A 27,312-nucleotide genomic window follows, 5' to 3' on the forward strand; every position below is an offset into this window, starting at 1 on the left:
AAGCTTCTTCTATTCTGTCAGAACTGAAGAAGCTTCTTGGATGAAAAGTGAACCATCTTCAAGCAAAGCAAAGCAAGTTTTTCCTTGACAAAGATATTTGCTCCTCATCTGAGAAGCTTCTTCAGTTCTGACAGAACTGAAGAAGCTTCTTGGATGAGAAGCAAAATGTCTTCAAGCAAAGCAAAAAATATCCAGTTGCCTTTTGAAAAAGCACCTTTGGGACAGCCATGACCTGGGTGACTGAGAATCTCCACAGACATGTCGCTTGGAGTGTTTGAAGTCACTTGAAGGAAGCCACCTTGACAGAAATGTTGCTGAGCATGGGTGAGGGTCCCTCTCCTGCGTTCCTCCTTCTTGGGAGCAGAGCCGTCCTTTCCTTGAATTGCCCTAGCCTGCCTTTTTCTCTTCCCCTGCTTCAGGCCCTCCCAGCATCCGTGCCATGAAGAACCTCACAGCTGTGGCAGGCCGGGACACCTTCATCAACTGCAGGGTGATTGGCTACCCTTATTACTCAATCAAGTGGTATAAGGACTCATTACTCCTGCCAGACAACCACCGACAAGTGGTTTTTGAAAATGGCACTCTCAAGCTGATGGATGTCCAGAAGGGGATGGACGAAGGGGAATACCTTTGCAGCGTCCTCATTCAGCCGCAGCTCTCCATCAGCCAGAGCGTCCATGTCACTGTGAAAGGTGGGTAGCTACAAGTAGGAGTCCTCCCTGGCACTCTCACGCCTCTCCTTCCACGACAGGCCTGCTCTCTGGACAGGCTGCTCCTCTGACAGGTACCATGGCTGACCAGCAGATGGAGCAGGACTGGTATGTGGTTTGGACTAGTATGCTATCCGTGGCTATGCCTGGGAGAGGGTCAGGCAGGAGTTCCAAAAGATGGCACCCTGGTGTGCTTGTGGGCTTGTGGGCAAGAGCTTCCCTTGGTAAATAGCCAGCCAAGGAAGGGGATAGAGCGCCAGATCTGTGGCGCGCTTGTTTCTTGGAAGAGGGGAATGGTTCTTGAGCAGGTAAGGACAGAGGCAGCCATCAGCAGGAATGGCTTGGCAGGCCCCTGTGTTCCAAAGGGGTTTCCAGCAGCAGTGGTGGGTGGGTGGGCATGCAGGTATGTCCTACCTCTACCTGGTCCTTAGTCCCAGGTGACCTCATCTGGCATTGTCAGTCGTGTTATGCCACTCCCCTTTCTCTGTGTAAATGTGCCAAAGGCTGAACAGGGGAAAGCCCCCCCCCCCAAAAAAAACCCCCACCTCTCCACTCAGCAAGTTCCCACCTATGATTCCCTGCTCTTCTCCATTGGAAGCCCCAGCCCCCCCCCCCACCACCACTAATAACTTGCTCACATGAATCAAACTGAAGTAGTTCAACCTTCCTTGTCCTGAAAGGATTGTGGGTAGTGCCAGGTAAGGAAAGCAGATGAAGCTAGCCTTCATTTCTTTTGGGGCTCACAATCTTGCCTTGCATTTCCTTTTCACATCACTCTTCACTGCTTCATTCAATTGCTTGAAAGGATCACCCAGCTGTTGCAGTCCAGATCCCCTCTCTCCTCCGCCTCCAGATCCATGGGATCTGTTTCCAACAGTAAGTTCTGGAGTCAGGTGGGCGAGTATGCCATGTAAGCATGCCACTTTGAGACAGCTGACCTTTGCTCAGAGCACCTTTAGGGACAGTTTTCTCTGTTTGTGGCTCTCTAAAGGATCGTTCTCTCCTGCCAAGCACACAAAACATTGTAAACATTCTCCAATTCATCCATTATTCAGCTCCGTTTGGGGAGCCATCAGCCCTAAGGAACAGAAAAAGAGGCGGACTTGCCTTGCCTTTCCACCCCAGGGCTTGTTCAGCTTGAGCTCATGGCTGTACCGGCCCTTGCCAGACCACATTTTGGGGGCAAGGACTTCTGGGGGGAGAGGTCAGAGATGGTTTTGAGCTGTGTGCGAGTGCTTGCAACTGGCAGGCAGTTGCTGCAGCTCTGGAGAAGGTGTAGCAGCTGTTTTGGCTCCTCCACCACCCCAGGCTGCTTGCATCCTATAGACTGGTTTGAAAGTGTCAGAGAAGCAACTCATGGTTGCTTGTTAATGGTTTCCTGCTGTCCTAGCCTTCTTCTTTCAAGCAAGTTTACCTGGACTTCAGGTGAACAAGGTTGGCTCAGCCTTCAGGTTCCCTTCCCTACTTGCTCATGGATGGTTCTTTGTATCTGCCAGTTTTTATACAAATTTCTTAGCTGCCCTGCTGGCTCTTCCTTCCCCAGAGCAGGGACAGGAGTTGCTCAGATGTAACACTTTGGTACTTGGTAGAGGTGCCCACCAGAAATGGAGCAACATGATGGAACATACATCATGGTGCAAACTCCACCTCTTTGAACTTTTGCCTGAAGCTGCATTGCAAATCCTAAAGAATGGAGCTAGCATTGTGGCATCACAATACATTTAAACATTTTGACATCTCTATGGTTAGGAATGCTGTTTCCACCAATAAATCCAATCGGTCAAAGCATGCCTTCCTCCTGGTTGGGTGGAAGGGCCAGGTCTTAACTGCCTTTCAGAACTTCCAGGAGAGAAGAGGTAGGCCAGATATCCATGAGAAGAAGGAGATTCAAAGCCGAAGGGCAGCGATCAAAATTCCCATTTCCTGGGTCTCATTAGATAATATTCACAGGAAATGAGATCTGGAAGAAGTTAACCCTATTTGATTTGATTGGACAGACAGATAAATAAGAGAAATGTTCCCAAAGATAATCCATCCCAGAGCCATATAGTGCCTTAAAAGTGATAATTAGTGCGTTGAATCCCACTTAGAAGCCAACTGGCATCTTAAGACACCTCCGGAAGCAGTCTAATATAATGGGAAACACCATCTCTGCCCAGGCTGCTCATTTTGTACCAGCTACAGCTCCGGAAGGTGTTCAAGGACAGCTGTGTGCCAAGCACATCACATTCACCCAGCAGGAGGCAGCTGGAGTGACTGAGTATCCTGATCCAGGAGGAGCACAATTGGTGCAGAGGAAGCAGCTGTGCAAAAGTCCTCCTCACCACAGCTGCCCTTGTTACCCTAGCAAGACCCCCTGCTTGTGGTATGCCTCCAAGCAGGAGAGAAGACCCCATTTAGAGCCCAAATCACTCTTATCTTGGAGGAAGTCGGTCTGGCTCTGTTCTTCACCATCCAGAAATTGGTCACTCAGGATTATTATGCTTAAGATGGTCAGCTTCATTCAAAATCTTTTGAATGAATGAATGAACCTCTTTTGCCCACAAGCTCAGAAAGCCCTGTGTGTGGGCAAAAGTTTCACACGTTTTGTGGGTGCTGTGGCAAATTATATGGAGCCATGTCAAATGTGTGGGGCAGTTTGGGGAGAGCAATTAGATTTTTGTGTGTGTTTTGACTGATCTGTCTGTCTTAGGACTTGCCTCTAATTGATATGAATTTCTCATCTCAAAATAGTAGGAAAGCATTTCCAGCAGTGATGATCAAAGGTATTTGTGAGGCTGCCATAGGCCTTGAAATGGGGTGAGCTTTCATCCAATTCATCTCTCTAGCCCTTTGTCTACCCTTTCATCATCATGGGCTCCTTGGGAAGAGCAAGGGACCTGCGCAGCTCCCTCAGCAGGGAAAGGGTACCCGGGAATGATTGCATCAATTGTCACAGAGAGGATTAGAGAGAACCAACAGTTTTGATGCAAGGTATTTTCTAAATATACCAGAAAACAATTTGGATCTAAGAGGTTATCAGATCTTCCAAGCTACAGTCAGGACTGCAGAAGACCAGCAAAGTAGCTCAGATTAATAAGATTTATTAGGAAAATGGTTTTATACAAGAATTCTAGTAAGTAACCTTGCTTTCAAATGTGACAACTCATACCTGTTGGATTGTAGCTTTGTTTCTCTTGTACTTGCGCTATAATACATAATGGTTTCTAGCTACATACTCAGTGTGAGAATTTTCCTTTCTGGTGGTAATGAAATGTTCCTGTAAGTCCTGTATATTTTAATTCTAATATTCTAATTTTTTAAATTGTTTTTAACTTTTGTATTTCTTGTTTTAATTCCCTGTAAACCGCCCTGAGTCCTTCGGGAAAGGGCGGTATACAAATCCAATTAAATAAATAAATAATGGGTAGGGATTTCTCCATAATAGAGAATTATCTGCTGTTCAGGTTGTATTCTTGCTCTTTTACAAATCTTCTATTCACCAAGCTTGAGTGTGCCATGAGGGCTTGCAACTGTCTTGCAAAATAGGTAAGACTTTCCATGAAGGGAGAGCTGTGGCTAAAAAAGGACTGTATGGCCCCTGCACCTGTGACTGAGAGTTCCCCTGGTCCCCCAGAGCTACTTCCAAGCTCCCAGTCGCTGTGCAGAATCTCCGCTGGCTGAGCAGGCCTCCCCTCAAACCATGGGCTGCACTGGGCGACCTCTCTCCTCTTCCTGATTTTCCATCCTCCAGAGGTCAGTGGTGTCCAACACATTCCTCTTTTTGACAGTTCCTCCTCTTATCCAGCCCTTTGAGTTCCCCCCTGCCTCCATTGGGCAGCTCCTGTACATTCCATGCGTGGTCTCTTCGGGTGACATGCCGATCCGCATCACTTGGAGGAAGGATGGGCAGGTGATTGTCTCAGGAGCTGGCATCACCATTGAGAGCAAGGAGTTCATGAGCTCCTTGCAGATCTCCAGCGTCTCCCTGAAGCACAATGGCAACTACACCTGCATTGCCAGCAATGCCGCTGCCACCATTAGCCGAGAGCGGCAGTTGATTGTGCGAGGTAAGGAGCCTAGTGGGGAAAAGCCCTGATGGTTCCCAAGGTTGGCCTGTTTGGCTTCCTAGGAACTGCCCAGGAAAGGGCTGGGCCACTTCTGCTCTTCAGCATTTCTTCGGGCCTGGCATTTTTGAGGGAAGAACTGGCAGTAAAGGACCCACGGGTGAAGGAAGGCTTTGGGAACATCCGTGTGCTGTTCCTCACTTGTTCCCTTGTTCCACAGTGCCGCCTCGTTTTGTGGTCCAGCCCAACAATCAGGATGGGATCTATGGCAAATCTGGGGTCTTGAACTGTTCAGTGGATGGGTATCCCCCTCCCAAAGTCATGTGGAAACACGCTAAAGGTTTGTGAGATCTTTCCTTTGGGGTGGCAGGGGAGGGGGCTACACCTTCAAAGTGTGTGGAGCAGGGACTTTGGTCCACAGCTGGAAGAAGACCGACCAGCATTGAGAAGAGAATCATAGGTGACCTCGTGGATGGCTTGGTCAGGTCTTTCCCCATCCATTTAGGGCCCTTTTTCTCTTTGTTGTTTTCTTCCAGGCAGTGGGAACCCTCAGCAGTATCACCCTGTCCCCCTGACAGGCCGCATCCAGATCCTGCCAAACAGTTCGCTGCTCATCCGGCATGTTTTAGAAGAAGACATCGGCTATTACCTGTGCCAGGCCAGCAATGGGGTTGGGACAGACATCAGCAAGTCCATGTTTCTCACCGTGAAGAGTGAGTGAGGCAGCTGTGCCTGCCCTTCTCTCAGGGAGAGCACAGTTTATGTGAGCTACAGTTTTTGTGGGCAACCAATAGACTGCTTTTGTTCATGGGATGGGGTCACGCCTAGATGTTTTGTGCATCTATTAGCCCCCCTCCCCCGAATATAAAGTTGTTGACTTGGTATCCCTCCTTTGCGCTATTTGCCAGGTTATTTTGGCCCTCTGATCAAGGTCTTGGTTGCTCCATTAGTTGGGATTGTGCCCAAGTAGTCTCTGATCACAGATACTGTGTGTTTAGCATATCAGATTGGCCAACTGTTGGCACTTCAGTTACTCTGGCAAGATTCGCGTCTAGCACTTCTCTTGCAGTCCTGGAAGTCAGTATGCAAGGAGGGGGATGTTCTCTTGGGACACTTTGACTTTAATAAAACCAGGCCCTCAGCTAAGCTACTGCTAAGCTTGTAAGCCGCCCTGAGTCTTCGGAGAAGGGCGGGATATAAATGGAATTAAAATAAAAAAATAAAAATAAATCTTGATGGGAGGCAAGAGACAGCCATCCCTAATAGCACACATCCCACCGAGAAGCCCAGAACAGTTGGGGACAGGCGAATGGAAAGACATGTGAAACAGCTGGGCGATGTTCTCTGGTCTTGCCACCAGGGGAAGTACCCTCGTGGCACTGAATCCCTCCTTTCATCCCTTGCATTGGAGTTTTGCGTGAGCCTAATTATTTTCTCCACTTGTCAGTCATTATTCTGATGGTTCCGGGAAGACCTTCCCCCTAAGGTGATTATAGCTTATGAAATCTCCCTCTTCAATTTTTATGTTCTAGTCATGCCACACTCTTGGCACTGGCAGCCAGACTGGGAGGGGGGGTAAGGGCTGTCCCAAGGCCATAATAGGGCCTTTACCCACTTTGCAGCCATTGCTCATATGCTTCTGGTAGTCAGCAGGTGCGTGAAGGCTGAAAAGGTGGCCTCACTGTCTAAGCATTACTGATTGCTTCTATGCATTTTAAATTAATCTCATGCTTCAGGTGAAATGCAGCTAATCAGGGTAGACAAGAAGCTGAAAGGGGTGCAATCAAATTAACATCACAGAGCTTGCACTTAAGACCACCACCATGTTTGCTTTGGCTCTCTTCCCTTTCAGTACTCTGTTCCTATTTTGTTTGCTGCTGTGCTGTAGTGGGACTTGGGAGGGGGGAATACCCCAAACACTGACAATTCCCTTTGTAGCTGCCTTATCTCAGGCTACCAAATGAAACCAGCCTCTTGTCTGCAACTTGTTCACAAGACACCAAAATGAAGAGCCTGAAAAGAAAACAGGGTGTGCTTGGGGGTGGGGTGATGGCCTTTTGCAAGGTCTGCTTCTTCAGGAGAGATGGAACAGATAGGGTGTTGGGAGAGCTCACCTCCAGAGGCATGCCTGTGGTCTACTCTTTCACAATGAAGGGCTGGCGGGCACACCGAATGTCTGCCTTCCCCTTCGCTGTACTGCGCTAACACTCCCTTCTCAAGTACCAAACAGCATTCCAGTAGGAGTTTGGGACCAGCCTTGCTTGTGGCAGGGAATTGTGTTTCCTCATGTGTCCTCTGAAAAGGTCCTTTTCCTAACCCGACTTTCCCATTATTCAAATCTAATGGATGATCTTCAGAGCCTTCTTGCTGTCTCCTCATCTGGTATAACTTAGAAGACGGTGATCCCAGTGTTATGTATGGGGTTAATAATACTATTAAACAACAGCTCAACCGATACCACCAGGTGGCGCTGCGCCGAAACTGCTATGACCAGGGGCAGCGTTTCGGCGGGAAATCCAGGTTTAAATTGATTGGCTGGGAGCACACCCGGCCAATAGGGCTCAGGTAACATCTTTTGGACACACAAGCTACCACCTAATAAAGACGGTTATGCTGTACTCCTGTGCCTGGCGTCCTTCATGCGTTCCAGAACTCACTACACAATAGTGGCGACAAGGATGGGATCCTGCTTTATCTAAGAGCTGAATTCAATAGGGGACGGCATCACTTGCTGGAGGAAAGAGGCATCTTTCCCTCCCCCATCAATGACCAGCTAGTCACCACGCTAGCGGCCACCTCCAAAGCAGGACTCCTGAACCGGATGCAGCAGCATGGCACAGATCGGCCAGATCCAGGCATTCGACATCCGCCACCCCGAATGATGGGAATCGCACTTAGGACAAGTCAAATTTTATCTATGGGTAAACTGGATGATACCACTCTAATGGCAGAAAGTGAAGAGGAACTAAAGATCCTCTTGTTGCGAGTGAAGAAGGAGAGTGCAAAACTTGGGTTGAAACTAAACATTAAGAAAACCAAGATCATGGCATCTGGCCCTCTCAATTCCTGGCAAATAGATGGGGAAGAAATGGAGGTAGTGACAGATTTTATTTTCCTGGGCTCCAAGATCACTGCAGATGGGGACTGTAGCCAAGAAATTAAAAGACACTTGCTCCTGGGGAGGAAAGCCATGGCAAATCTAGACAGCGCACTAAAAAGAAGAGACATCACCCTGTCGACAAAAGTGCGTATAATCAAGGCTATGGTCTTCCCAGTTGCAATGTATGGCAGTGAAAGCTGGACCATAAAAAAGGCTGAGCGCCAAAGAATTGAAGCCTTTGAACTATGGTGCTGGAGAAGACTCCTGCGAGTCCCTTGGACTGCAAGGCGATCAAACCGGTCAGTCCTAGAGGAGATCAACCCTGACTGCTCTTTAGAAGGCCAGATCCTGAAGCTAAAACTCAAATACTTTGGCCAGCTAATGAGAAGGAAGGACTCACTGGAGAAGAGCCTAATGCTGGGAAAGATTGAGGGCAAGAGAAGAAGGGGACGACAGAGAATGAGGTGGCTGGATGGAGTCACTGAAGCAGTAGGTGTGAGCCTCAATGGACTCCAGAAGATGGTAGAGGACAGGAAGGCCTGGAGGAACGTGGTCCATAGGGTCGCAATGGGTCGGACACGACTTCGCAACTAACAACAACAAACTGGATCATGGAGGATGGCATGAAGGTGGTGGCTCTGCTCTGCCTCAGTGGGTCCGCCGTAGGCCTGTGCTCACCGACAGCCATCGGGGCCGTCTCCTACAGCGACCTCACAGAGAAGCTTAATAAACACTCCAACCTTCAAATGTCTGAACTGGCCTGGCGGTTCCAATTCGAACAAAGGGCCCAACTACCGGGTGAATCGGCGGCGGATTTCATCACGGGCATACGGCAGGCCACCCGCCTCTGCAAGTTCACAAACTTGGACGAGAGGCTGCGCAACCGGGTCATCTTCGTCCTACGTGACAAGTGGCTGTGGCAAAAGATGATTGCGAGACTCAACCTGACCCTCCAGGAGGTCCAGGATGAGGTTTTGGCCCACGACATGGCCGACGGCGGAGACCAGATCACCCCCCGACCCAGCAGCCCAGGAGGATCCATGAATCAGGTGATTGCTGCGTATGGCGGGAGCGGCGGAGCAGACAAGGAGGCCAAGATCAACGCAGTGCAACGGAGGCCGGAACAACCCCAGCCTCGGCACGGCAACCTGGGAGCCCAGCGGAAGCTAACAACATCCAACAAGTGTACCGGCTGCAGCTGCAGCGCAACCACCCCCAAGTGTGCTGGCTGCGGCGGGAACCAAGTGTCGGGCCTGCGGAAAAATAGGCCACATCGCCTCCGTCTGCCGGAACCGTTCCCGAGATGGCCTGCACGAACTCCAGCCCGAGGACGCATCACCGAAAGGTACCAGGGCCCACCAATACACCACCACTAACTTCTTCAAAATTCGGAGGGCTGCTTCCCACATGGGGGTCCACCAGCTGCTCATCCCCAAAATTAAGTTAGAGGTCCACTTGTGGGGCATTCCTTGCAAGAGGGAGCTTGACTCCGGCTCTGCAGTCTCTATAATCTTGTACAAGACATTTAAACTCATGTGCGGCCGGATCAAGCGGCGGGCCCAATTGAGGCCTACCAATCTAAAACTAACTGACTTCCAACACGCCCCCATCAAAATTAAGGAGGAGGCCACCCTGTTGGTGGGGTTCAGGGACTTCCATGGGCACTTGGATGTCCTCATGGTCAAGGGCCAGAGGACTAGCCTAGTGGGGTTGGACTGGTTTGAGGCCCTGGGCATAGGGATCTCAGGTATCCACAACACCCAGGCCAAGAGCATCGAATCCATCTGCAAAACGTTTGCAGACGTATTTGATGGCAAGTTAGGCAGGTACACCGGGGCCCCCATCACATTTAAACTAAACCCCAACGTCCTGCCCGTAAGAATTAAACCCCGGAGAGTCCCCTTCGCTCTCAATCACAAGATTGAGAGCAAACTGGATAAGCTAGTCGAACAAGGGGTGTTAGAGCCAATAGAAGGGGGAGAGTGGGAGACCCTCATTGTTACCCCTCTTAAATCTAATGGGGAGGTTAGAATTTGCGCAGATTATAAATTCTCGGTAAACCGGGCCCTTAATCCGCACGCTTACCTGGTCCAAATGGTCAGCCACGTCCTTGCCTCTCTCCAGGGCGGCGCCATCTTTGCGAAGCTGGATCTCGCGCAGGCGTACCAGCAGCAGCTGGTTACCAGGGAGACGGCAGACGTTCAAACCATAGTAACCCACAAAGGATCCTTCAGAGTTAACCATTTGCAGTTCAATGTCTCTGTAGCTCCAGGGATTTTTCAGGAGGTGATGGAGAAGACACTGAAGGGAATCCCTGGGGTGTGCCCTTACTTTGATGATGACCTCATTGCAGGGGACTCTGAAGAGGTACTGGCTGAGAGACTGCAGGCTGTATTAAGCAGGTTCCGCTCTGCAGGACTCAAACTTAAACGGGACAAGTGTAGCATTGGAGTGGCATCCACAGAATTTCTAGGTTTCAGGATTGATGCCAAGGGAATTCATCCTGCTGACTCCAAGGTAAGGGCAATAAAAATGGCTCCCACCCCCAAGAACAAGGCTGAGCTGCAAGCATTCCTGGGGTTGCTTAATTTTTATCATGCATTCCTGCCTCACAAAGCTGCTATTGCTGAACCTTTGCACAGGCTCTTAGACAAGAAAGCTACTTGGGACTGGACCAAGGTCCACGAACAAAGCTTTCAAACTCTAAAGGAATTGTTGTCCAGCAATTCCACTGTCACACATTTCATAGAGACTAAGCCCATCTGCATCGCGTGTGATGCCTCCCCATATGGAGTGGGTGCAGTATTGAGTCACTTAGAAGAGAATGGTGAACAAAAACCCATCGCCTATTACTCCAGGACACTGTCAGCGGCCGAAAGGAATTACGCACAAATCGACAAGGAAGCCCTGGCAATAGTGGCTGGAGTCAAAAAATTCCATGACTACCTGTATGGCAGGGAGTTTACCATATTCACAGACCACAAGCCACTGCTAGGCCTAGTCACAACAGACAGGCAAACCCCCCAAATTCTATCCCCTAGAATGCTCATGTGATCAATATTCCTATCTGCGTATAATTGCAAACTGGTGCATAAGCCAGGAAAGGATATGGGCCACGCTGATGGGCTAAGTAGGCTACCCCTTAAACACCTAGAACCCAATCCGGCACCAGCAGCACAGATTCTAGCCATCCAGGACCTACCGGAATGCCCACTCCACGCAAAGGATATTGCTGCTGAAACAACAGCAGACAAGATCCTGAGCAGGGTCCAGGCATGGGTAGTCACTGGGTGGCAAGAGGAGAGCCCAGGCCCAGAATTCCAGGCCTATTTCACATGGAGGCATGAGTTATCAGCCCATAAGGGATGCCTGTTGTGGGGTAGCAGAGTCATCATCCCGGAGAGACTAAGGGACAGAGTCATGCACTCATTACATGAAGGGCACCCGGGCATAGTGAGAATGAAGGCATTAGCTAGGAGCTACATCTGGTGGCCAGGGCTAGACAAGGCCATAGAGGAGCTGGTGCACAGCTGCTACGTCTGCCAGAGGTCCAGGCCAGAGCTGCCTCACGCGCCTGTCCACAGATGGGAGGCAACCCACACTCCATGGTCCATGGTCCACATTGATTACGCTGGGCCATTCCAAGGACAGTTATTCCTACTGGTGGTAGACAGCCATTCCAAATGGTTAGAGGTAGTACCAGTCACTAGCATGACCACGGCGAGGACAATCCAAGTGTTCAGGGGACTCTTTGCCACACATGGTCTTCCAGACGTGTTGGTTTCGGATAACGGACCACAATTCACATCTGCTGAATTTCAGGCCTTCATGAAGAGCAACTTGATTAGGCATGTCACATCCACACCCTTCTACCCGTCAACCAATGGACTAGCAGAGCGCATGGTGCACACAATCAAGGACGCGTTGAGGCGCATCATCAGCGGCGACTGGCATCAAAGGTTGGCCCAATTTTTCCTGGCACAACACACAACACCGTGCACAGCCACAGGGAAGAGCCCAGCGGAACTTGATTGGGGCAGACGGCTCATTACCAAGTTGGACAGGCTCCACCCCGACAGAGTGGCTGCTGAGTCTGAGCAAACCAACCCCGCTAGAGAACTACACACAGGCGATTTGGTTTGGGCCAGGAACTATAGAACGGGACATGTGTGGATTCCGGGGGTGGTGGTTGACAGAAATGGGCCTTTGTCTTACATTGTAGGGGTGGAGGGGGGACGTCAGAGCAGAAGACACATAGACCAAGTCAGGAGAAGAGTTCCTGAAAGGTCACAGGACAATAACCAACAGGCGGGTCACCCATCAGCAACCACTAATCAGCACAGCCAACCCGAGCCAGAGGAGGACTTCATGGACCCAGAGCTGTTCACGGAGAGACCTGTCCGGCCCAACCAATTACAGGTGCAAGGACATCATGACAAACCGGCCACAGGAGCAGACTCTGGGGCGGGTCCATCAGAAGCGCCCAGACCAGACCGACCCACTGACGCTGCTGCCCTGGACAGGGGGGAACCCCTTAGACTCATAGGCCACCTGCCTATCTCACAGACTATGTGCGGTCATGAGGGAGGCCGAATGTGCCACATCAAATTGGCTATGCACAAGTCATATTGCATGTGTTCATGTAGAAGTGTATTGTCTATTCTTAAGGGGGAAGGGGTGTTATGTATGGGGTTAATAATACTATTAAACAACAGCTCAACCGATACCACCAGGTGGCACTGCGCCGAAACTGCTGCAACCAGGGGCAGCGTTTCAGCAGGAAATCCAGGTTTAAATTGATTGGCTGGGAGCATACCTGGCCAGGTATAAATAGGGCTCAGGTAACACCTTTTGGACACACAAGCTACCACCTAATAAAGATGGTTATGCTGTACTCCTGTGCCTGGCGTCTTTCATGCGTTCCTGAACTCACTACACAATACCCAGGGCCCATTTTGCATAGAAAAACAGTTTCTGGGAGTCAGGGATGAGCATAACTAGCAGTGGCCTTGACACCCATTCAAGGTTCTAGACAGCTTTTAAGAGCCATCAGTGGGCAATGGGCACATGAGAGTGGGTTGTTTCTTTTTGCTTTTCCAGCTCCAGGTTTTTCTCTGGGGCATTGGGGATGGCTCTTAAGATAAGCATTGGAGCTGATAGGCTTTGGGGTATGGCATAATTTTCTGCTTTGTGAGGGTGTTGGTTGGCAGCTTAGTTCAAATGGTTTGCAGCTAGTAACCAAGCCAAAAATTGAGGCCTGTGGGTTCTTAATTTGTCTAAAATACTTATATGGCTGCCTATCTCACACAGTCACCCTATGCTGTTCAAATAATCCATAAAATATTGTTTAAAAAGTACCCTCCCTCTGGGGTGCTAGGCCCAACTTTTTCACAGCTCAATTTCCCATCCTAGTTCAGTGCTTGAAGGGAGAACCAGGTCTTCACGTCTTCCAAAAGACTAAAAGGGTCCCTCTGATCTCCAGTGGGAGACTCTTCTAAAGGACTGAAGTGATCACTGAGAAAGCAGTCGCTGAGGTCCCATCTGGTGGCAACATTCCGCAGCAGTTTTGGCGCAGCGCCACCTGGTGGTATCAGTTGAGCTGTTGTTTAATAGTATTATTAACCCCATACATAACACCCCTTTCCCCTTAAGAATAGACAATACACTTCTACATGAACACATGCAATATGATTTGTGCTTTAGATTGTAAGCCACCCTGAGTCTTTGGAGAAGGGCGGGATATAAATGGGATTTAAAAAAAAGATACTCTCAGAGAAAGGTGGTTGAACCAATAACCTGCCCCAGTGCCATGCAGGATTTTAAAGAAAGTCAATCAGCAATTTGCATTGCACCTAGAAGAGCCAGTGAAGCTCTGGTGAACTGTTGGGCACCCAAAACTGCACATGCTGCTGCAATATGGACCAGTTGCAGCTTCTGGGTCATCTTCAAGGGCAGCCCCATGTAGAGCACATTGCAGTTATCCAAATGAGAGATGACTAAAGCATGGGTGATTGTGAGCAAGACACGTTAATGCTTTTACTAAAAACCCACATTCCCCAAAAATACCCTTCATGGTTAACCATTGGGATTTTTAAAAAATGGGTTAAAAATGGGTTAAAATGGGATTTAAAAAAAAGATACTCTCAGAGAAAGGTGGTTGAACCAATAACCAATAACCAGCAGAAACACATTTGGGAAGGAGAAGGCCTCTGTCTTCCATGGAAAGTGTGGCAAATAAGGCTGGCATCTTAACTGGGCCATCTCCAAAAGAAGGTTGTGACTGGCCAATAGGCATACCTGAGAGGGGACAACCCCCCTTTGCTGGTTGCCACTCGTATGCCCCCAGGTTGGGCTCCAAGTCACCCTCTTGGCTCTCTCTCCTTTCTTGCCTCTGACCCTTCTCACTCTCTCGGGACTCATGGCGCTGTTTTGTGCCATCTGTCCTGCAGTTTCTGTTCTGCTAAATTGCCCAAGTGGACACTTTCCCAACTGAATGGCCAGCATTAAATGCACGCCATTCTTTTGCTTGCCCTTGCCTGCCTCCCCTCTTTAGCCAACAGGTTATTTGGCATTCCAGTTCTGCACACAAATTGTTTGTGTGGTGATGTGGTGTCACAGTCCACCCTTCATTCTGTCCACATGCTGCCAATGGGAGCAAGCTGAAAGTCAGCCGTGTCCCAGCTGCTAATTGAATTAGATTGCCATGGAAAGTGGAGAAGCTGTAGCTCATTAAAGCCCCCAGTGTCCCATTAAAACTGTGTGCGTTGCATTTGCTGATTGTCATTACCATACATTACCACACTCTTTTGGTAAGCTGTGCCTTTTTTTAATCTCTGCCCCCTGAGCCAGCCTGGTTGCATACTCAACATTTCCCCGCCCATCCTTTTTGGATTAGGAAGAAGAGGAGGGGTTAGCATGTGGCAGCATGACTTTGTGGCAATTGCCCCTGTGGTGAGTAAGAGGTTCTGGGTGCCACTAGAATCTTCACCGAAGCTTAATGGGCAGGTTAAGCTGCTATGGAAGCTGGGGGGTGGGGGAACCTTGGCACAGGAAGCTGACAGCCAAAGCAGCCCATGCAAGAGCAATGGAGAGCAGAGTTCAGAAAAGGGAGAAGAAAAATGCCCACCCTCAAGCCCTTCAACTTGGCCTGCGGTAAAAAGGAGCCCATCCATTCCTCCCTCTACTGTACAAACTCAGATTTTGGCTGCCGACTTGGTCTCCTGTGCCCTGAGCTCTTCACTCAAGCTTCCTGACCTGCAGCTGTCCCTGTGTGGGCAGCCTCCCACGGACCTTTGGGAATCCTGTCCCCATGTCCAGCAGGAAGTTCATTCAAGCTCAATGCTCTGGGAAGGGCACATGCAACTTCAGACTGAGTCTCCAGCCTAAAAAGAAGCAATGGGGCTCTGTGCTCACTGAAGAAAACTCTGGGGTGGCCTGGTCCAAGCTTTTTGCACAGAAAGCAGGTTGTTGCAACTTCTCACCTTCCACCTCCAATGTTTGAGAAGTCCTGTGCGCTGCTAGGCTTTGACAATTCCACCTGCTTCTGCATATCTGTTGGGTTGTGTGTGTGTGTGTGTGTGTGTGTGTGTGTGTGTGAGTGAGTGAGTGATTTGGAGATGGCTTTGCCTTGCCTTTTGCCAATTCTCCCTCCTCCAGTTCAGAGGCTGTGAACAGTTGCTGCAGGTTGACTGTCTTGCTGGTTCAGCTCAGCTGATGTTTGCACTACACAGAAGGTCTGGAACTCTGTCAGTTGCAGCTAAAGAAAGCAACATAGATCTCTCTGCTTTGCTAAGGCCCATTTGATCAAAATGACCAAGGTGTGGAAAAGTCCCCTTTGGCCATAGCTGGAAACTCTGGACAACTGCTCTATTAGGGGCTGGCGTTGGTCACAGCTTTCATGTCAGCAGCTGTTGACCACCTTTGGAGCTCCTGGAATGAAAGGAGGCCCCTTCGTGGGCTTTTTATCTTTGCATTCCTTCACAAGCCAAGCCTCTCTCTTGTAAAACCTCCCTTGTGTGTGTTCTGCCCAGTTCCTCAGAGGAAATTATGCAGCACTCTGTGTGAAAAGTATTCCACGGCACATCCTTGAAAGTAAAAAACCTTAGTCAATAATTCATATGGGCTTCACCCTGGGTGCAGCTTTTTCATGGTTAAAACTTGTACTTGGTTTTTTGTCTTTCACAATTTATTGTGGATCCAGATGTGCATTATATATTGTGCCTGCTTCATTATTCCATGAAGTTGAACTATGGTGGAAGACAGGGGAGTTCCTTCCTGGTTCATGTTCTCACTTCTTGGCTAAGAATTAACAGGCGGTATCTAGCCAGAGAGGATTTAGCCTCTCCTGCGGCTGGGAGTGGGGTTTCTTTGCGCAGTTCTGGTCATTTGTGGATGTGCATCTGAAAGCCAACAGTTTTGGTGGCTTCCTCCACCAAGTGGATGCTAGGTGGAAAGGAATCATGGACTCCCCCTTGTTTCTGTTTCCTGGATCAGTTTCCCCTGTGACCAGCCTCTGGGGGAAGAAAGGCAAGGGAGGGAGAACACGTCTGAGAAGCAAGAGTGGACGCTCTTGACTGATTTTTCTTTAAGCGCTGATTTATTTGTTTATTAAATTTATATGCTTCTCATCTCACTGTTATAATACTGTTGGTCATCTTCCATGTTTGCATTAGCCTCCTTGTGTAACATTTGGAAGAGAAAAGCAGGGTAATCCCTCCAAACAGGAGTCTCCTGATTAGCGCCCAATGGTAGATCTTTCTCGATACTCTCTAGTGCAGCAGATCTGGTGAACTTAAGCCTCCAGCATGGCTGCCTTTGTGACCCACAAAGTTCTCTGGGTGACTCAGAGATCCTTTTTGCTCATCAGATTAAGCTCTGGGTTGCAAGGGTGGATAAATAGTTTAGTTTAGTTTAGTTTAGTTTTATTAAATTTTTATACCGCCCTTCTCCCTAGGGACTCAGGGCGGTGAACAGGGCAGATAATAAAAATACAAAACTACAAAAGTTAAAATAGAATTAAATTAATGCCCAAGATAAAACAGTAAAATATACAAATATTTAAAAACCCAAATTAACTCCCCATCAGGCCAGGCCAGCTTGTTCAAACAGGTGGGTCTTTAACCCGCGCCAGAAGGAGCGGAGATCCGGTGCCATCCGGAGCTCCACCGGCAGTTCATTCCATAAGGCCGGGGCGCCCACAGAGAAGGCCCTCCCCCTGGGGGCCACCAGCCGGCATTCTCTGACTGGAGGCACCCTGAGGAGGCCCTCTCTGTGGGAACGCACAGGGCGGAGGGGGGTTGACGCCGGCAGCAAAAATATCCAAAAATGGAGCTCTTTGGCAAAGGGGATGCCTCAAAAGCGCTCTTTGTCCAATTGAGGGTGCTTTTCCCACACTGTCAGAAGGTTTGAGCTTGCTCCCCCAAAGGGCAGGACTCGGGTGCAATCGCCAGATCTTTAAGCTTCCAGCTACGTGGTTCACAGTTTTTTTAGATGCTTCTCATTCAGTTTCCCTTTTCAGGAAGTTACGGTGTAATACAAAAATAATCTAATTCCTTATTATCGCCTCCTCCTGCCTGAACATTCTGATTCAGAGGAAAACATTACAAGCAACAGAGACTTTAACAGACTTCCTTGTATGCATTATAGGAATGTGATCATTTAATTTTTTGTATGGAATTATTTCCTTTCCTGCTCTGTCCCTCTCATAACTTTGTATTTATGTCTCTGAAAATATTTTACATAGAATTATTTTAATTTATAGCAATTTGTATTTCAATTCTTCTTTCTTTATTTCAATTATGCTTTATATTAAATCATTTTAAAGGTAGTATAGAAATTGGTTAATTAACTAAATTGGCCAAAAGCCTGTCTATTCTGTTCCTACCCTTCAGAAATTGGCATAAACAGAATTTCTGATGATGGTCTTGAAGGGTTTTTGAAGCATCTACTCCTTTTCTTTGAGGTTCCTCTCTTGCCAATCACAGCCTGCTTCTCCTCTTCTCTTGGCAGTCCCAGCTATGATCACCTCCCACCCCAACACCACCATTGCCATCAAGGGCCAGGCTAAAGAGCTGAATTGCACAGCTCGTGGTGAGCGCCCCATTATCATTCGTTGGGAGAAAGGGGACACTGTGATCGATCCTGACCGAAACATCCGATACACCATTGCTACGAAGGATAATAGTGACGAGGTCATCTCTACCCTCAAAGTAAGAAGCACAGCTGCAGTGCCGAGTGGTTATGGGCAGGGCTGCAGCTGGGCCCTTAACATGCTGGGAGCCATGGTAGCGCAGTGGTTAGAACAGTACTGCAAGCTACTTCTGCTGACTGCCGTCTGCCAGCAGTTCAGCAGTTTGATTCTCACCGGCTCAAGGTTGACTCAGCCTTCCATCCTTCCCAGGTCGGTAAAATGAGGAGCCAGATTGTTGGGGACAGTATGCTGATTCTGTAAACCACTTAGAGAGGGCTGTAAAACACTTGAAGTGGTATATAAGTCTAAGTGCTATTGTTATTTGTGGCAAGGGAGACCATAGCTAGCCTAGAGCTTTGGATCACTCTTGTGTGCAGAGTAGGGGGTACAATTTTCCTTTGCTGCTGAAAACTCCAACTTGCTGTCTTGCCCAGAGATCTTTCAGCGAATGGCATTGAGATTTCAGCTGATGTTGCTTTGTCCACAGCTCAAGCCTGCTGAACGAGGAGACTCTGTTTTTTTCTCCTGCCATGCGATCAACTCCTATGGTGAAGACCGAGGACTTATTCAGCTTACTGTACAAGGTATTGGTCTTTGTCGGATGTGTATGCATGTACTGTATGCAATGGTGCCCTTTGTGGAGACCTTTCAGACACTGCTGTTGGCTTTTGTGTGTAGCTTCTGCTGGGGTTATCCCCAGTTTATGACAAGTGATGCTTTGAGGGTGGCAGAACATCGACTACATTTTACAAAAGCTACTATTAGCAATAAAAAGGGAGTCAGCCCAATTTCTAATTTTTCATGGACAATTTCCTGAAAAAGCAGGACATGAACATGGATTTAAAATAATTAAAATATTATGTCTGATTCCCTGTTGAGATCTTTTAAGCTAAACTTTACCCCTCTATCTGCACCTAGATGTTTTGGAAGAATTCAAATGCAGAGTGGAGATGGAAGGGTGCTTCCTCCTCCACCCCCACCCCCACCCCAAACAGTGCCCAGATTTTGGAAGATGGGGAGGTGCTGGTCTCTCACTCAAAAGGCCTCCGCTCCACTGAGGCCCATCTTTTCTGAGCGTGTTCTGCTTTGTGTCTCAGGATAACTAGCCAGGGGCTTTTGAGGCAAGGCAAATTTCCCTGATTGGACTGAGCTGCCATGGAAAGTAGTTCAGTGACCCACACCTGGCTCTTTGGCACTGCCCTTAGCAATGGTCCCAGTCATCCTTCATCCACCATCCGGTATGCACTGGTCCTTCCAAAATGGTCTTCTGTCCCTCTCAGCAATTTGCTGGATATGCAATTTTAGTTTATTCACTCTTTGATATATATATTGATATATTGTTCAATTTGCTAACCTATTTTTACCTGCATTTTCAAGAAAACCTACTGAATGTGGAAGTCCTTCTTGGCACCTCTACCCTTCTTGCTAATTTTTCCAGCTTGCATTTTCCGGGTGTCTGGTGTATGCTTTTTGTATGCTGTGCATGGGGGCGGGGGTGAGTGGGGTGGGGTTAGCATTTCCTATTTCTTACTGCTGCCCTTCTGTCCCTCCCCAGAGCCACCAGACCCTCCAGAACTGGAGATCCGAGAAGTGAAAGCCCGGAGTATGAACTTACGGTGGACTCAGAGGTTTGATGGCAACAGCATCATCACAGGTTTTGATATTGAGTACAAGAATAAGTCTGGTGAGCAGAACTAATGAAGTTCTGAGTGGAAACCAGAACTGGGAAATGCCTTGCTTAAGATTCACATGCATGGAAAAAAAAGTCATTTATTACTATAGGTGGTCCTCGACTCACAACAATTCATTTAGCAACTTTTCCAAGTTACAACAGCACTGAAAAAAGTGACATGATCGTTTTTCACACTTATGACCATTGCAGCATCCCCAGGGTCATCTGATCAGAACTGGAACGCTTTGCAACTGGCGTGTATTTATGATAACTTCAATGTCCCGGGGTCATGTGATCACATTTTGTGACTATCTGACAAGCAAAGTCAATGGGAAAGTCAGATTCATTTAACAACCATGTTACTAGTTGTAGTGATTCACTTAAGAACTGTGGTAAGAAAGGTTGTAAAATGGGGCAAAACTCAATAAATTTTTCACTTAGCAGCAGAAATTTTGAGCTCAATTGTGGCATAAGTCAAGGACTACCTGTACTGAGAAAATGGGAGAAATTCAGCTTGAATAGAATGCTGGCTTGGTTGGCCTCGAACAATGTGGCAGGAAAAAAGTGCCAGGAAAATGGGTTTTGGAAGAGGTGTAAGTAAAACTTCAGTGTTGCAGGTACTCGTAGATGCAGTTCCACTGAGGACTCTGCGTCAAGTGTGGTTGGTCAGCTAGTTGTGAATCCATCTGCTGGTAATGCTGTCCATCCCACATTTTTTTTGTTAAATGCCGTACTGCTCTTTGTAAACTATGTCCATAGCATTTCCCTGATGCACTAATTTAGTCACTTTATCAAAGAAGGCAGTAAGATTTGTCTGGCATGATCTGTTTTTAACAAGCCCACATTGGCTTCTAGTAATCACTTTGTCGTTTCTAGGTTTTTGCAAATCCACTGCTTTTTCCAGGGTTTTCCCAGGTATTATTGTCAGGCCTCTAGTTTCCTAGATTTGGTTTTCTTTTCCTTTTTGAAGACTGGAACTACATGAGCTCTTTCCCGGTTCTCTGGCAGTTCCTTGGTTCTTCAGGAGCTTTGAAATATTTTGTTCAGTGGTTCCGAGGTCACTTCTGCTAGCTTCTTCAGAACTCTGGGATGCAATCCATCTGGCCTGGCGATGTCAGCTCATCCATATTGCATAGGTGATGTCTCACCATTTTCTTGCCTAATTTGACTTGTATTCCTACTCTGCCATCTACTGTACTGCTTTGGATAGGTTCAACAGAGGCAAAAATAGATTAGGCAGTGATGTTACCCATCACTTCCTTGCCATCTTCTCCCTTTAGTGATCATTTCCTCGACTTTTTTCTTGTTTCTTACATGTTGAAAAAGGGGGCACGATGGCTCAGTGGTTAAAGATGCTGAGCTTGTCAGCTGCAAAGCTGACAGCCCAGGTTGGAGACTTGAGCACCATGCCCACCTAGCAGTTTGAAAGCGTGCAAAAGCGAGTAGATTAATAGGTACCACTTTGGTGGGACAGTAACAGTATTCTGTGCATCTTTGGTGTATAGCCCTGCTGGCCACATGACCATAGAAAATGTCTTTGGACAACTCTGGTTTCCTTGGCCAAAAACAGAGGTGAGCACCACGCTCTAGAGCCAGATATAACTGGGTAGGAAACCTTTACTTTTACATGTTGAAAAAATTTTTTTATTATTTATTTATAGTTCTTCCCACAGTCAACCAGATGTTCAGACTGGATTTGGCATTTTTATCCATCTATCAGGTCCTTTGCAAGGATCTGGGATAGGCCGAAGTGGATGATTGATGGTGTTACAGATATCATCGCAGGATGTCAGCTGTTCTAAGTAAAGCTGCAATTGACTGATGGTGAATGTGTCAATGCCCATGGTGTTCAAGTGGTGCTCCAGTTGTTTTGAGATTGCACCCAAGGAGCCTATAACTATTGGTACCATCTTTGCTTTTGTTTGCCACAGTTGTTCCATTTCTATTTGTCTTTGTATTTTGTTATCTTCCCAGTTCTTTCTCTTCTATTCTGCTATCTCCAGATACTGCCACATCCACTATCCAGATGGTTTTTGTCCTTCTTATGAACAATTGCTAAGTGTGACCAGTTGTGTGTCTGATGCCTGTCCATTTGAACTCTAAAGTTCCAGAGCACTTTAGCTTCTCCATTTTCTATTACTTTATTTTATGGTCACACCAGTTCTTGTTTGCAGGCACATGGCATTACTTGCAAATCTTCCAATGCACCAGTGTTGCTATTTTATCATGCTGTTGTTTGTGCAATCTTCTTGCAGCAGCTAAACAGGTGGTCCACTGTTTCTTCAGCTTCTTTGCATAGGCAGCACTTGCTGTCTATTGCTATGTTTTCAATTCTGGCTTGCTGGGCATTTGTTCTTAAGTCTTGTGCAGCCAGAATTACTGTAGCCCCTTTGTCTCTTTCTTCAACTTCCCTCTTCTTAGCCATTGCCACATCTTGTTGTTACCTGCCTTGCCTACTATTTTTTTAATGTATTGGCCACATAATGCTTTGCCTTTCCATGCCTCTTTTCTGTTCTTCATTTGGTCTTTCTTGTAGGCCAGTTTGGTCTCCCTGGTGCTTGGTAAGCCTTCCTGGTGCATTTTCTTCACTGTCCTTCAGATATTCTTCCAATGCCCTTTTTTCTTCATCAACTGTCTGCTCTATTTGCAGCATTCCAGGCCCAACTATTTTCCTGGTTAAGTAGAGTCTATCAGTGTCACTCCAAGGATGAAGGGCATGATTCTTTTCATTATTTTTCTGGCCTTCCTATCTAAGGCCTTTAGTTCTACTTGAGTCCAGTCTACTATTCCAACTGTGTATCTAATGGCAGGGATTACCCAGATGTTAATTGCCTTGATAGTATTTCCTCCACTGAGTTTGGACTTTAAGATCTTCACTCTAATGATCTTATTTATGTTTAACTTTCTTCTTTACTTCAGTGTGGTTGATGTTGTTAGCTTGAAGGATGCCTAGGTATTTGTAGTGATTGTCTTCGTCCAGATTCTTGATGTTATTCCTTTGGTTTTCACTATTTTTCCCTGTTTGATGGTAAGCATGGTACATTTGTCCAGTCTAAACTCCCTTGCAAAATCTTGGCTATGCATATAGCTGTGTTCAGCAACGATTCTATTTCATGTGGTGTTTTGCCATACAGTTTCAAATCATCTATGTAAAGAAGGTGGGATAGTCTGGGAGATGTTTTTGATGTTTGATAGCCATAGCTATTTGTTATTTATTTGTAAATACATTTATTATTTATTGGTTGACATTATTTAACTTTTCTGTACAACTACTTTGGCTGACATTATTGTCTCTTAACCTACAGCCTCTGAGGAGCATACAATTTTAGAGGTGTGAGCAGAAAGCTCAGAAGTAAAGCTTCTTGACACCCTTTCCCACCTTCCCAATTATTTGTGGTTTCAAAATGTCATAAACACGCAGCTGTATTTGGAACTCTAGATCAACGAATAATCCCAGAACCATTCTGTTTATTTCCAGATTCTTGGGACTTTAAGCAATCCACCCGGAACATCTCTCCCTCCATTAACCAGGCCAATATTGTGGACCTCCACCCGGCCTCTGTATACAGCATCCGCATGTTTTCGTTCAACAAGATTGGCCGCAGTGAGCCAAGCAAGGATCTGACCATCAGCACAGAGGAAGCAGGTGCCCATTCACCTCAGGGCTGTATCCACAAAATAATTTATGAAACAAATAGGGTGATGGACAAAGTGTGAGAAAGAGGAAGTCATGAAGGTTAAGAACACACAATTGCTGTTTGTGGTTAAGACCCATTGCTTCTTTGCCCACCATCCTTTTTCTGGCCAAGAGTGTGTTGTCCTCACCTAAAAGTCTTGGCTCCATAGACAAGATTTGTGTCTGTATGGGCGGGTGGGGGATGCTTCAGCTCTGTGGCAACCATGTGAGCGTGAGTGCACATGTCCTTGTCAAGTTGGCAGAAGTCCTTGTTCCTTGGCACAAAAGCCATTTGCTTGTTTCCTTGGGCTGGTCCTGTCAGGAAGCTCCCTTCCTGAGCTGAGCTGTGGGCCAATCGGGTTAATCTGTTCTTCAGAAAGAACTGGGCCTAGTCTCCCTTTAAAAGCTTGCCTAGTATATTGTACAACAAAAACATTGGTTGAATGGAATCTATCTGATGAAATGATTCATATCAAAATAAACAGGTCTGTCTTCCAAAATGCCATAGAATAATTATTTTCCAGTATTAAGATATCATTTCCAGCATTCTCTGAGGTTCGCTCTTTGAGCTGAAGAACTTAGTGGGTTTTCCAGTTGCTCTGTTGCTTGCTGTCTTCAATACCGGTCTTTCCCCACCCTACCCCCTTCACAGCAGGCTAAAGCAACTGCTGCCATCTCTGACATTTGTAGAACAGATGCCTAAATCTATCCCACTAGGCCTTTTTCCCCTTGGCGTTTCAGAGGCATGAGCCACAGGCATGCAAAGCCACTGACAGAAATACTTCACATTCAGGTGCTTCTTTTCTCTACTGGGAACAAAGAAAGAATCTGTCTGTGCCACGTGTCATGTGATTTCCACTCTTTCAGCTCCTGACGGTCCCCCACTAGATGTCACCTTGCAGCCAATGACATCCCAAAGCATCCAGGTCACCTGGAAGGCAAGTATGTGTGTTCCATGCTTGAAGGAGGGCTGGGATCAGTGGCACCTCTTGTTTATTTGAACTACAAAAATAACAGCCCATGATCAGGCACGGTCCATTGGCTGGTGTGGTGCAGAAGGTGCTCTTGTCCTTTCCTCAGGAGACGCATATGAGAAGGCTGGCCCCGTCCTTGCTCCTATTTTGGAGCTCTGGGCCTTTGACATCTGAAGCAACCATAAAGGGATGAAATGGTGATGCAGCCCAGAGCGGGGCAATGTGGGAAAGACCCTGTGGCTCTAGTATTTACCCTACCAGCCTTTGCTGCTGGCTTGTAATGCACTGAAGTTCATGTGGGTCAGTACAGAGCCTCTGTTTCAGCTGTGCTGAACTGAAGAGCACTTACAAGAAGGCATTCAACTCCATGGCACGTGATTGGATAGTCAAATGCCTAGAAATAATAACAGCCAGTAGAAACATCAGAACTTTTGTGCAAAGATGGATGGCACAATGGAAGACACAGTTGCCGGTCAATTATGATGGACTGGGAGAAGTTAATCTTTCAAGGAAATTCACTACCACCAATTCTATTTGTCATTGCACTGATTCCTCTTTTAACAATACTGAACAAATTAGGCCATGGCTATTCAACATCAAAAACATCTGCCAGGCTCTCCCACCTCCTTTAGACAGATGAGCTGAAGCTGTAAGGAAAAACATAATCTGAAATAGAATCTCTGCTCAGCACTGTCCATATATATGTACAATGGAGTTTGGAATGGACAAATGTGCATCTTACCATCAACATGAGAAAAATAGTGAAAACTAAAGGAATCAAGATATCCTATGGAAATAACTCTGGAGCCTAGATGAAGATGATCACTATAAGTACTTGGGCATCCTTCAAACTGACAATAACACCTACACTGAAGTGAAGAAGAAGGTTAAACATAAATACATAATTAGAGTGAAGAAGATCTTAAAATCCAAACTCAGTGGAGGAAATACTATCAAGGCAATTAACATCTGGGCAATTCCTGTCATAGATACACAGCTGGAATAGTAGACTGACTCAAGCAGAACTAAACGCCCTGGATAGGAATGCCAGAAAAATAATGGTAATGAATTATGCCCTTCATTCACACATACTGTAGGTGTTGACAGACTTTACTTACCAAGGAAAATAAGTGAGCCTGGAATGCTGCAAGTATGCCAGACAGCTGAAGACAGTCACTTGTTTGAAATGATATAGGTTCTCCTGCTTGAGCAAAGGGCTGGACTAGAAGACCTCCAAGGTCCCTTTCAGCTCTATTTTGATTGATTGAAACTGGACCACCTAGTTAACTGCTGCAAAAAGATCATGCAGACTGAGTGCAAGCAATGGCATAACACAGTACCAATAATAGAAGGTCTGCAAGAAATGCTATTTGACTGAAAGCAAGAACTGGTGGGACCACAAAATAGACATAAAAACAGTGATCTGGGACATTCGAATTCAAAAAACAATCCAAACTTAACAATTGTTGATAAGAAGACAAAAAAGTCTTGATAGGGGACTTGGCGGTACCTAGAGACAGCAGAAGAGAAGAGAAAGAACTGGAGAAAATCACAAAACATAAAGACCTGCAATTAGAAGTAGAACAACTGGCAAAAGAAAGCAAAGCACCAATATGTGCCTTAAGTGTAATCCCAAAATATCTGAAACACCTCTTGAATACCACTGGCATTGAAAAAATCCCCATCAGTCAATTGCAAAGGCAGCTTCCCTAACCCTAACCTTTAACACAGAGGTCCCCAACCCTCAACTCATGGCCTACTACCAGGCCTTCAGCTGTTTGGAATCAGACTGTGGAAGTGGTGGGCAAGCATGCTTGTGTGCATCCCCACTTGTGTGAGCAGCAGCTGAACACATGTATGCATGATACATTTGTGCGAGCAGTGTGCACGCATGCCCGCCACTCACACAAATGGAGCTGCATGCATGTGCTTGCCCACTGCTCTCAGGGAACCGTCCCCTCCCCTGCTGGTCTGCAAGGCTGGAAAGGTTGGGGAACTCTGCTTTAATGCCCTCAAACAACATCTGCCTATCCCAGGTTCTTGAGAGGATTTGATAGATAAAAATGCCAAATCTAAACATCTGGCTGGCTGTGTGACCAACCATAATGATAATTTATTAAATTTATATGCCACCTGAATCCCAGTGCCCAACTCCCAGCAACTCTGAGTAGTTATTTTGAAAATAAATAGATAAATATTTTTTAAAAATTTGTTTTTTTTAATGCTGAGGAGAGAACTTTATTTGCAGAAAGTCCTTCAGTTGAGCAACTGGGTTAAATATTTAAGGCAGGGGCTTCCTTTTTGGCCTGCAAGGAGCTCGCATTGTCTTAAGAGGAAGGTAGAAACAAGAGTGCTCCTGGCTCGTACTAAAACCAGCCAGCCTTGGGCCATTTGAACAAGGCTGTGCATCAGCTGGTTGAAACTGGGACGGGAATGCAGGCAGTTAATATTTAGATGGTTGGATAGGCGAGTCACTCCCCTCTCTCACCCTGAATCTGCCTGCCGTGCTCTGACTCTCTCCCCTATTTTTACTCCTCCTCTTTACTCACCCACCTCATAGGCCCCAAAGAAAGAACTCCAGAATGGGGTTATCCGGGGCTACCAGATTGGCTATCGAGAGAACAGCCCTGGAAGCAGCGGGCAGTACAGCATTGTGGAGATGAAGGCCACGGGGGACAATGAAGTCTACACCCTTGACAACTTGAAGAAATTTGCCCAGTATGGTGTGGTGGTGCAGGCCTTCAACCGGGCAGGCACTGGCCCCTCGTCCAGTGAAATCAATGCCACCACACTGGAGGATGGTAAGTCCTGGCAATTTCTTGGCTTCTCAGCAGCTGTTACATTTTATTTCAGTCCAGCCAAACTTTCCTGCAAGATGGCACCCCTCCACCCAAAGCTGCTACTATCTTCCCAAAGGCAGTCATGTTTCTGTTTTCCATACATAA

The 27,312-nt window shown here is 47.1% G+C and overlaps 1 protein-coding gene across 1 annotated transcript in view; it reads left to right on the forward strand.

Annotated features, from left to right (window-relative positions):
• The window catches only part of DSCAML1 (DS cell adhesion molecule like 1), a 100,136-nt gene that overhangs the window by 55,349 nt on the left and 17,475 nt on the right, over window positions 1–27,312 (forward strand). The window contains exons 6-15 of the mRNA XM_083368262.1: window positions 420–692; window positions 4,481–4,759; window positions 4,977–5,100; window positions 5,297–5,469; window positions 17,865–18,064; window positions 18,533–18,629; window positions 19,601–19,729; window positions 23,196–23,363; window positions 24,261–24,331; window positions 26,928–27,168. Coding sequence (XP_083224388.1) covers window positions 420–692; window positions 4,481–4,759; window positions 4,977–5,100; window positions 5,297–5,469; window positions 17,865–18,064; window positions 18,533–18,629; window positions 19,601–19,729; window positions 23,196–23,363; window positions 24,261–24,331; window positions 26,928–27,168 — 1,755 coding nt within the window. The remainder of the gene's footprint in view (window positions 1–419; window positions 693–4,480; window positions 4,760–4,976; window positions 5,101–5,296; window positions 5,470–17,864; window positions 18,065–18,532; window positions 18,630–19,600; window positions 19,730–23,195; window positions 23,364–24,260; window positions 24,332–26,927; window positions 27,169–27,312) is intronic.

The sequence above is a fragment of the Vipera ursinii genome (genome assembly GCF_947247035.1).
Source record: "Vipera ursinii genome assembly, chromosome: 8".
Taxonomy (NCBI): Eukaryota; Metazoa; Chordata; class Lepidosauria; order Squamata; family Viperidae; genus Vipera; species Vipera ursinii.